Below are 11,677 nucleotides of genomic sequence, written 5' to 3'. Positions count from 1 at the left end.
CCAATGTTTAGATCTGAATTCATGTAAGAAAAATAATGAATAGGCGTATGAATAGGCTATATTTGGGTCTTTTTCGAAACTTCCCCCTAATGGGATTCTTCGGGACTTTTTTTCCCCTTACTCAGGACATATTGAGGATACAAAATCAGTTGAGTTTGCTTCTGTTGCAATTTGTTCAACCTTTTTTCATAAAATGACTGGACTATAATGGCCTTATGAAAATTAACAATGGGTTTACTACAAAAAAAAAAAAAAAAAAAAAAAAACATTGTTACAAGTTAAACCAAAACCAAACCAATGGTTTCAAAATAGGCTACTAAGCATATTTTAGTAGTGTTTTTTGTAGTAAAACTGTTTTACAAATGGCAATCAATCCACTTCTGCTTTAATAAAACCATGGTTAATTTTTATAAGGGATGATCCTGTCACATAAATGATCTCCCTGCTCATAGATAAATAGAGTTAAAGAGTCAAACGCATATGATGTGAAGACTATACTCTGACGGGCTGCTTCAGAATGCTGTTTGCACACACCCAATGATAATATCAATGTGGGATGGAAATGAGTGTGTGTGTAAAAACCAGCATGTCCCCCCGCCTCTCAGCAACCGAACTCACCCACTCTCCCGTTACCCGGAAGTATGCAGAATTCCCAAAGATGGCGGAACAAGGTCCGATGGCGATAGCTATGCGGCTAAGAAATCAGCTGCAGAACGTCTACAAGCTCGACCCTTTAAGGAACGAGGTGAGTGAAAGGGGCGATAAACGTTTCTGCGTCCGTCTTTCGCCGCGTGCTTCCCGCGCTTACTATAAACGCGCGTGAGAGGGGCGTTCTGTGTGGCGCGAAAGCCGAGAGATGGAGCGCGAGACTGTGCTGCGTGTCTGCGCAGGCGTGAGTGTTGCGAAGAATCAATCCACTGTGTCTAGCCGCGGTTGTGTTTTTGTTCTCCGTGGCGTTGGTTTTATTGTCAAACCCGTCCCAGTCGAATCCCCTGCTTTTTAGTTTTTTTCCCCATCTCCAAAATTCAATACACGAATAAAAAGGGTTGTTTGTGCGCTCCTAACGAATAGCGGTGGTGGTTGACGTCGCGTGCTGAGCTGTGATATCCCACATGATTATTGATGCGCGTTGGCCCAGACGAGTGAACAAGTGCATCGTTATGTTCTGCTTCAGCATGCATTTTCGGCAGCACATGTCCGTGTTGAACATAAGTGACAGAAAATGTATACTTTTGAATTAATGGGACGGAATGTGACACCTACGGTGCATGCGGGACATGCCGTTACCTCAACATCGAGTCCTTGTTGAATTCAGTGGCTTGAAGTCCTGGCAATGATTGATATTAAACTAGTAGTACTCGCTTAGACTTATACTCTGGTTTATTTAGCCGGTCGCAGGCTCGCTTGTTTACAAATGAGTCTGACACCTGACTCAAGTGAAAAGTGCGCGCTTTGCCGCACTACATAAAGGAGCGCGCATGTAAATAGTTGTACAAAACACATTTTACTTCATTTCAGAAAAGCACGTGATGTAAAAATACATAAATCTATTCTCTTTTTTATTTAACATCGACTAGAAATTTTCTCAATTTTTAATCACGTTTGGGATCTCTAGTTTGCCTTCGTTTTAAATAATAATTGATAATAATTAATAAGAGGAGGTCCTAAAAACGGCTTAATTATAGATTACAATTTTGATTCAAGTAGTTTCAATTAAATTTCAGCATGTCAAAATGCAGGACACTGCTGACACTTGATTCAATGTCAGCTATCTATATGTCTAAATAGAAAGTATAGAATAGATATGTTTTTCCCACCTATTTTATTGAAACTGACCATAGGCATATATGAAGACAGATGGGAACGCCATGGATAAAATGTGTTATGTATATGTTTTAACGTGAGACACTCTTTGATTTCAGTATTTTACTGTATATGCATTCAAGGACTGCCCTAAAACCACCTTAAATGGATAGTTGACCCAAAAATAAAAATCTTGTCATCATTTACTCACCCTCATGTTGTTCCAAACCTGTAATGAGTTTCTTCTGTTGAACACAAAATAAGGTATTTTAAAGAATGTTTGTAATCAGACAGTTGATGGCACCCATTGGCAACCATAGTACTTTTTTTCCTACTATGGAAGTCAATGGGTGCCATCAACTGTCTGGTAAGTAATGACATAATTTTTATTTTTGGGTGAACTATCCCTTTTAATGTCAAAGGCTGGTGTTTTTACGTAAATTCAGAATGTCACGTATCTCAAATACGTCCCTGCATGACATGTTTTCCCTTGTTTGGTACTACAGGAAGAAGTTAAAATAAAGATAAAGGACCTAAATGAACACATCGTTTGCTACCTCTGCGCAGGATACTTTATCGACGCAACCACCATCACAGAATGTCTCCATACGTGTAAGTGTTGTGTACTTCATCTCTCTCCTAATAACACTCTCAAATGACAACTTCACAATTACTATATGCTGATGAAATCCACAAGTTACTTTGTTGTACTGAATACTTACTCTCTCCACAGTCTGTAAGAGTTGCATTGTGAAGTATCTCCAGACCAGCAAATATTGTCCGATGTGTAACATCAAAATCCACGAAACACAGCCCCTGCTGAATCTAAAGCTGGACAGAGTCATGCAAGACATTGTCTACAAACTAGTCCCGGGTCTACAAGAGAGTAAGTACAGTGCACAGGATCATTTGAACTTGAGTGTCAGTTTATGTGACTCCTGGTCAGTCGTGGTTAAATGTCCATCTGATCTTCTCAGGCGAAGACAAGCGAATTAAAGAATTCTATCAGTCACGGGGTCTTGAACGCATCATACAGCCATCTGGAGAAGGTACGGGATTACATGTAGATAGATACTGCTGTTAATGTGTTTTTATTAAGATTGTTTTATTATTGCGTTTTCCTTGTAGATTCAGTTCCTGATAACACAGGATTACCGTACACAAGCTTTGACCACTCCAAAGCTCACTTTTACAGATACGATGAGCAGGTTTCTCTATGTCTGGAAAGGCAAAGGTAAGACCGCAGTTTAAGGTTTTTTTTTTTTTTTTTTTTTGCAGTACTGTTTAAAGGTTTCGGGTTACTATAAGCTTATTTTTTTTAGGAAATATATATGTTTATTCTGCATGGATGCATTAAATTGATTTAAATTGACAGTAAAATCAATCAAACGCATGCTGTTCTTTTGAACATCCACGACTCCTGAAAGAAATGTATCACCTTTTCCACAAAAAAATATGAAGCAGCATAACTGTTTTCAGCATTAATGTTAATAATCAGAAATGTTTCTCTTGAGCATCAAATCATCATATTAGAATGATTTCTGAAGGATCATGTGACACTGAAGACTGAAGTAATGATGCTGAAAATTCAGCTTTGATCACAGGAATAAATTACATTTTAAAACACATTCAAATAGTAAACAGCTATTTTAAATTGTAATAACATTTCACAATATTTTACTGTATATTTGATCAAATGATTTCAGCCTCAGTGAGCATTGACTTCTTGCAAAAACATTAAAAACAAACAAACTTTTGAACGGTGGTTCTGAGTTCTAAAGCATCCTATCATAATTTCATTTTGTTTTTTACAGCTCGTCATTTTCCGGGAAGGACAAAAATAAATTAACCCTACAGGTAAGACGACAGCCACGGAAGGAAAATGATGTACCACGATTCACTCTCAAGAAAACCTTAACACTGGTTGTTTGTTTCTAGTAGAAGCGATGACAAATGAACTTATTTTAAGTTATGTTCCTGCAGCAGAAATTTGTACGTTGTTCAGTCAGGGCTGAAGTACGGCATCTGAGGAAAGTCTTATGTCATCGACTAAACGTGGAGAAACATCAGGTCTGACTCGCTTTTCTCTTTCTTCCCATGCTTTAAAGAGCCATTGCTTTTACATTTAGGACCAGAAAGTCATATTTTGTGGAATATTTTGCATCACCACCAGTTCTATTTATATGCTGTGAATTTATAATCGTTTACTTTTAAAGAAATAATGACTGTAATTTCAAAGCCAACTCTTTTGTTTTTGTCGCATCTGGTCAACTAATTTAATGAATCTATATGCAGTTGATCCCAGGTATAAAATTGTTTCAGTGTACTAAAATGATACATGATTCACTCATGTTGTGTTGATGGAGTCTAGCCTTAAGCTTACAGATGATTGGTCTGTTGTTAGCAAGGGCGTAGATTTGGTTTGAACATTGGGGGGGTTGAAGTTTGGGTATGTCTCCTGATATTGTGATCATGTTATTAATATTGGGGGGGGGGGGGGGTTGTAATGCATAGATTTAAATATTGGGGGGGTTATCTCCCCCCCATCCCCCCCACAAACTACGCCCCTGGTTGTTAGCGAACGTGAACGTAGCAGCTTCGATGCTTCCAGACGCTGTATTAGACAAACAGACAACATTTGATTAATTCTATAAATGGCATGGTATGATTTGTATAGCCCAGTTAGGAGAATTTGTTATTCAATCCCATAATAGATAGAATCAATGTTTGAATTGAACGACCAAATTGACTTGAAGTAGAGATAGATTTTTACTAAACTTCTCATTGTTTTTCTTTTCCACCCTCCTGCTCTGTTTTCTTCTCTCCTCATCGTGTGCTCTTTGTCGCGCTACAGGTCCAGATGTTATTTAATAACGAATCTCTCCCGGATCACATGACCATGAAGCGTCTCTGGCTGTCTCACTGGTTTGGAAAGGTATTGTAGTCTCCAGCTAATTTCATACCGCATTCTTTCACACCATCAGCACGTTTGCTTTCCCTTTAGAAGGGATCTTCATTTCTCTAGCACACTAGCGATTTACTGTGCTCCGGGTTACATCTTCTGAGGGGAATAGCAGCACAGGCAGAGATTTATAGGACTAGGAAAAGCCATATGCCTGATGTCGCCTTGTGGTCTGAAAAATGCAATAGAAGTGCTATTCTCCATATTGCTTCATACTGGGTCTTGCTGCGGTTTGTCGGGCGTCAAAGTGTTGTGAGAATTTAGCACAAGTAATTCCATGCCTCATATGCTTTAAAGTGTGGCGGATGACGCTCTGTCAGCAATATCTGTTTAGTGTCAAAGTCGTTAGCCTGTCAACAAGATGATACTTAGCTTTTTTAATTTCAATCCTTTATTTCATGTACTAACGCTTTCCTCTTTTTCTCTTGTCTCTCTCGTTTTAGGCACAACCGCTGGTACTCCATTATACTATAAAAGACAAAAGGACGAGATAGGATAATGTTCAAATATCAATTGGTGTAAATATTTTGTATTTCACATATTCTATTTTAATAGCTTTCTGTGCATATATACTTATTTTTTTGTTTTGTATTTTTGAAAATAAATTTTAAGTGGTAAAAAAATACTGAGTGCATTTTGTATTGTATGTTTGTGTCCTTTTCTTTTTTTTAAATGAAATTATTTAAGTGCAATTAATATATATATATATATATATATATATATATATATATATATATATATATATATATATATATATATATATATATATATATATAGAGAGAGAGAGCACAAATGATGTCTATCCTTATTAAAGTCGAAATGAATGTTTGTATTTGTATGGCCAGTGTGTTTAGAAGTCAGCCACTAGGGTGCAGTGTTGGTCTTCAAGAGAGCTCCACTAACACCAATCCCCTTCAGTCACCTCACAATGACTCTATTAGGATCATCTTCATCTCAAGGCATTTTTCATCTCAACAGTATGTTACATTATATGTAGTGCTCTGAAGATGCAATGAAAACCTCAGGCAGAATGTCTAGAAACGCAGGGAAAGCAATGCTGGTGTAACAGTTGTGATAAGAAACGCTTTAAATGCTTCGTGAAACAAGGAAAACCTATATATAGACTTATAAACACACACTATTTGGAAATACATGGTTGTTGTAATAGGCAAAAGTAGGCTAAAATTAGGTAAAATTATTATTTACCAAATTACTATGGTGCCTCTGTGTCCACCAGTCTTTGTAGCATGTCAGTATGCTTTTTTTTTTTTTTTTTTCTGTTGGCTATTTTTTTGTTGAAAATATATATTTAATATTTTTTTTCCTGCATGTATTTTCCTTCAGACCAAATAGGCCTACATTTTACCATTATAAATGCATACAGATTTACAGTTAAAATAATAAAAAATACAAACTTAATTTTGAGGGTCAATGAATAGTACTAATGTTACTTTGTATCAATTTTTGTTTTCTAATTGTAGTAGCCTATTTTAGTAAGACAATTTGTTTTGTTATTTTCTCCCTCATGTAGAGTAGTCTATTAAGTCATCTAGAATACAATAATTCTAGGCTTTAAAACAACTCTGCAGTGAATTTTCAATTAAAGAAAACGAAACGTTTTCGCAATTATTTTATTTTACATTAAATATTTACATAGGCTATGTACGCATAGCCTATATATGACTTTAAAAAACGAAATCAATTAAATCAATGGACTACGTCACCGGTATAGGCCTCTAATGTAATTTCGACTATTGTTCGCGATTCGCTATTAAAAATAAAGACTCAAGGCTAAAAATGTTTTGGTTTTATTTCGTTTTTTATTCTGTAATAACAAATAATCTTAAGTAGCCTAGCCGATATTTTTAAAGAATCTAAAATAATATTAATAATAATAATAGGCTAATAATAGGCTAGTCTAATAATATTAAATAGGCCTAACATTCAATACGGTAATATTGAAGTAGGCCTATTCTGAGTAAGTGCTACTTGGGCTACATAGGTAAAGCGTTATTTTAATTGGTTTATTTCTTTTATATCTTTTAAATCAGACTTTAAATGAAAATAGAGTAAGAGTAATGATTTTACAATGTCTGTAACATATTACAAAAAAATATGTTTCCATATCTGTCTGTGTAAATAACAACTTTTACCGCCTTTTAATGAAATGTTGCACTATGTAGGCTAGCCAACAGATTTGCTTATATATATATATATATATATATATAAAAACAAAAACATATATTTCTCTAAAGTGAAACATGCTGCTCTATCATCCGAGGGTCCTTTCAGAGTGTTTAAAGCGCTTGTTTTCTCGAATATTTTCACACTGTGAAATCATGGCTTTCAATAGTAAAAGTCCAAAGACATTTCTATTCATAGCCTTCGAATTCCAATCATCGCGATTCTCAGTTGGAAACCCGATGCATTTAGAGCTCTGAGAATGCGGCTCTCCAGCGAGTCTCTCCACAATGCGCTCAGAAAAATCTGCTTGACTTTTCAACCCCAACTATTCCAAGCGATTAGGCCAATTGTACTTCCATCTTCTCTCTGCCCCAAAACTGCTGCCGTGATCTGCTCACAAACGGACACAAATGGGCCGAAAGAAATTCGCCAGACCAGGAAGCATCAATCCTCCCCATTTCCACCGGCTTCCTATTGAGATTTATTCATTAGGAACCGCATGCAAATCATCTGCTATTCATGGGCGTTTTTAACACACGGGCACAGATGTGGGGCATTATTCGGGCTCGACCGACTGAAACTGTTAATGCGCACTCAAAGGCGGGTTAACCTAATCAATCATGTTGACTAGTTTGTGTTAGAGAAGATTCATAAACCATATGGCGCGAGGAGGAAAGCAAGCTTTATGTTGTCCTCGTGACAATGTGAGAGGGGGGAACCTTGTTCAAGTGTCCTAATTAAGCTGCAGGCACTTAACACACACACAAACACTCTTAACACACACAATGAACCGATGTGTAAAAGTGCTCTGCCTCTCTCAGCTGTTTAACTCCAGAGAGTGTGCCATTATAGTATTTGATGCATGACACTTTTACCTTATTACTCTGTAAAAATAATAATAATAATGCCACTAAAATGTTAAACTTAAATTTAATTGCTGTCTTAAATTTTTAGATGGTGTTAAACTTTTTCAACCACTGTGAATTTAATTACAGATTAAGAAAATTGTTTTACAAAAAGAGAGAGACTTATTTGTGATGAATGAAACGGATGGAGCTGTTGTTGTTGTGGCATTATAATGAAAAATGTTTTTACAGTAAAACAAAAAAAAAGTGGATTTCCTATATCCACAAATTTATGCCAATTGTTATTTTATAATTCAGCTCAGCATACAATGCATGATTAAATTCTGACTCAAGGTAAGGAAACATTGTGAAATTACATATACCCTTTATTTACATAAATGAGGATTAAATAGAATGTTACAATAAATTTAACGAGTTAGATGCATCATAACTTGTTATATATATACACAACCTTGCCCTTGCATTGTTTTGGACATACATTTTTTATTTTTTTTTTGTTAAATAATGCCTGTAGGAATTGTGCCAGGGACTGATATATAATGTAAAACTTTGGGAAATGAGTCTTGACAATTACAATGTAGAAATGAAGATTGAATAAATTTGCTTTGTGATTTTTTTTTTTTTTTTTTTTTTATGTTCTGAAATTATTTATAAATATATAATTCTATTCAGCTGAGAATTTAATTGAAAATCACTTTTGGCATAGAGGTTCCACAGCGGTCATAAATGTGTGTTGAACGGTGTAAACAATTGCACACGTTTCCTTCGAAAATCGAGCTGAGAAATAAAGCTTAAAATGTACATACACATGTTGCAGTCTTGATACTGTACCATTTATCTCTAAGCATTTCTCAGATCTTATGAAAGCGTATTCCTTAAACCATGTCTTCGATCTGCACATCAGAACGTAGAGGTCCTTTCAATAAATTAAAAACAAGGGAGACAGAAACCTTCGCTTGCGTTTCGAGTTCTTCCGCAGAGTCCGTGCAAAAGTTGTGAAAAATGCCCTTCTCTGAAAACAAGGGCCTGCTTTCAATCGTCCACCTCGATTTCCTCGTCCTCCTCGGAGAACTCGTCTGTGGTTTGGCCTCTGGACGAGGACGGGGACTGTGGGAAGGCCCTCGGGGAGAGGCTGGGAGAAATGGGCCCCGAACCACCGTGAGGGTCTTCTATGTCCTCCATGGACACCAGTTTCTGCAGTGCCTGCGGAGGGATTTTCTTGAGAGACTCCACGTCCGCCTTCATCTCCTCCAGGTCTCTCTTGAGCTTGGCCCGTCGGTTCTGGAACCAGGTGATGACCTGCGCGTTGGTCAGACCCAGCTGCTGTGCGATCTGGTCTCTGTCGGCCGGTGACAGGTATTTCTGGTACAAAAAGCGCTTTTCCAGCTCGTAGATCTGGTGGTTCGTGAAGGCTGTGCGGGACTTCCGTCGTTTTTTGGAGGCCTGTCTTTGGCCGAAGCCGTTGAGATGTTCGCGACCTTTAAATGGAAAGAAAGGAGAGTTGATTTCCAGGAATAACGCAGGCGACCAGGTGTGAGGACCACTGGGTCACAATTCAGACTAACTTTCTTTAGTAAATCCTTCACAAACACGATAAAGCTAATGCCTATTCAGTAATGCATGTAAATCGAAATAGACAAATACATGAAGTTTCATTTCCCATTTTTAACTAGTGAAAGCATTATTTGGAAACGCTCCAATGGTCCTATTTTTGGCTGTATATTGTTCTTGTCTTGCTTCTCAGGAGATTAAAAAGTATTTATTGCAACATTAGAGGTTCACTTTAGATCAGTGTTTTGGTTTCTAGGATCTTTAAAGGACCAGAACAGACTGTAGATTAGTTTTCCCCCCTTGTAAAACTTAAAAAGGTTCTTCTGTGGAATTAAGCTGCACAATCCTGTTTGGTTCAAATTAGAACCTTTATTTTTAAGAGTGTACACATGTTGTGTTATGCGATAGGCCGCAGTTGTTCATTCCAGCTGCATAACAGCTGTTCTTGAAAAGAGTGGGAGAAACTTTCCAAAACATCTGAACTTTTGATTGCCAAGCAAATTCGAAATATTTGATGTGTTAATCAAGCAGCCTATCACGCCACAGAACTGGCCTCAGTCCTATTACAGATGACCTTAACCATTAGTGTGACCCACCAAGACAGTTCTGCAATGTCAACACGAACGTCATTTTCTGTAAATATGTCAACTGAACATTAGCATTCTTGTAAAGTTAGCTTGTTTTCCATCATATTAGGCTACATTTCTGAAAACAAAGGTTTTGGAATATTTAAAGAGCTAAAAAAAAAACCTATAGTTCTGTAGAAAACCGTACAGGAATTTTAAACAATCATGAAACCACTCTAATGATCAGACAAACCATTTTGATCGCCAAAGAAACAGAGAGAAACTCTATATAATGAAAATTATTCTTGATAAGAATAGTTTTGTTTTTGTTTTTTTGCTTGACTATCGAAGAACCTTTTCAATTTTAGGGGGGTATAGATGAAATTCCTGAAATACTGACAGTTACACTCGAGGAATCGCTAAAGACATTTAGCTCAGAAAAAAAAAATCTAATTTATTATCTGAAAATGTGTATAACCAAATAATAATAATATGCGGGAGAAAACAAGTTGGTAATCACTGAACCTAAATAAAAAATCAATCGTTTTGACTAAAAAGTATATTTTTGTTATTTATTGATTTTGTATATGCTTATAAAAATAAGCATTGGATATCAGTTGTAAAATGCACATAGCAATAACACTTCTAAAACGTACACCTCCATTTGCGCATTTGAAAGTCGTGCATTAATTCGTAAACACAATCTGAATTCACAAGTATTCACTCTCTCCCTCTCTCTATAAAAAAGACAAAACATTTTACCTTCTGCAGCTTGTATAACGTTGACTTCCAGACCCTTAAAGGTTTTGCTCGCCAGCTCCTCCAGAGCGCATAACGGCGAGGACGGAGCGCTGATCCCGTTCCGAGACGCACTCGAGCCGGTCACTTTCTCCAGCACCCGCGGAGGGCACAGACTACCGACGGACTTCTTGACGGACGGTTTATTTAAGATATCCTCAATGCTGAAAGGGGTGAGAGGCTTGTTGGAGTTGGCCGGAGGTGGGAGTTGGTCCAAGGGACCCCGCCGCCTCTCCTCGCCGCTGGACTGCAAAACGGAGCCTGCCTTCATGTCTTTAGAGCTGGAGGTCATCTCAGTCCCAAGAAACTATTTCGAAAAGAAGTCACCTAGCTCGTTCAAACTTGTTTATGCATACAAAAGCCTTGTCTATTCCTCTCTTTAAACGTTCTTCCTCACTCTGAAGTGGCTCTCCAAAAGCACCATGCTTCAGGAGTCACGGGCACCCGAACTTTAGTCCTCATATGCGGCTCCAGTGTTCTCTGAGCTGCTCCATGAGGATCTTCACCATAGCCGTGTCTGAAGGAGGCTCAAAACAGCAAGCGACCGCTAACTAGTTCTTGTTGATTGCTTTTGTGAAGTTCAATTAGAGAAACACTACACTACTTGCTGACCCGCTGCTCTGTCTTAAAGGGCCAGACCACAATAATGAATTGGACCGAGAATAGGAGGAGTTTCCCCCTGAAGTTTAAAGAGAGAGGGGAGATGGCTCGGTATGTTTATGCATCTGTTGATGCATCCCACTCCCACTTAGGGCAAACCACGTGCTCCACGCGTATACCTGCCTGAAAAGGGAGAGTGTGTGTGCTCATTAACACCAACACTAGCATTCCGTTTTTATGTGAATGTGCATTCGAATCTATATTCAGTTTAATAATAAAAACGTATTGTGCAAAATAAACAAATAAAACAAAATAAACATTCAACAAGACATTGATGAACATTAAGG

General features: G+C 37.5%; 2 protein-coding genes across 5 annotated transcripts; one reads left to right on the top strand and one right to left on the bottom strand.

Annotated features, from left to right (window-relative positions):
* Positions 1-556: 556 nt before the first annotated feature.
* Positions 557-5,381, top strand: pcgf1 (polycomb group ring finger 1; the record flags this gene model as incomplete). Of its 4 annotated transcripts, none has more annotated exons than XM_081382324.1 (9): positions 557-745; positions 2,310-2,415; positions 2,537-2,689; positions 2,781-2,852; positions 2,932-3,037; positions 3,618-3,660; positions 3,790-3,873; positions 4,658-4,738; positions 5,209-5,332. In XM_081382324.1, 9 exons carry the CDS (start codon positions 557-559, stop codon positions 5,257-5,259), a joined length of 885 nt encoding a protein of 294 aa, XP_081238450.1. In that variant the 3' UTR covers positions 5,260-5,332. The 4 variants fall into 4 exon arrangements, with proteins under 4 accessions (XP_081238450.1, XP_081238453.1, XP_081238452.1 ...); XM_081382327.1 differs by having other exon boundaries at positions 635-745; positions 3,787-3,873; positions 5,209-5,381; XM_081382326.1 differs by having other exon boundaries at positions 736-892; positions 5,209-5,381.
* Positions 5,382-8,042: 2,661 nt separating this feature from the next.
* lbx2 (ladybird homeobox 2) lies at positions 8,043-11,312 on the bottom strand. The gene is made up of 2 exons (XM_081382323.1): positions 10,695-11,312; positions 8,043-9,293 (listed from the first exon to the last, which is right to left on the bottom strand). Exons 1-2 carry the CDS (start codon positions 11,020-11,022, stop codon positions 8,848-8,850), a joined length of 774 nt encoding a protein of 257 aa, XP_081238449.1. The 5' UTR covers positions 11,023-11,312; the 3' UTR covers positions 8,043-8,847.
* Between the last annotated feature and the right edge of the window lie 365 nt (positions 11,313-11,677).

Source organism: Scardinius erythrophthalmus, assembly GCF_964197995.2.
Source record: "Scardinius erythrophthalmus genome assembly, chromosome: 13".
NCBI lineage: Eukaryota > Metazoa > Chordata > Actinopteri > Cypriniformes > Leuciscidae > Scardinius > Scardinius erythrophthalmus.
The sequence above is the reverse complement of the archived record's forward strand: the minus strand, read 5'-3'. Positions and strand labels throughout refer to the sequence as shown.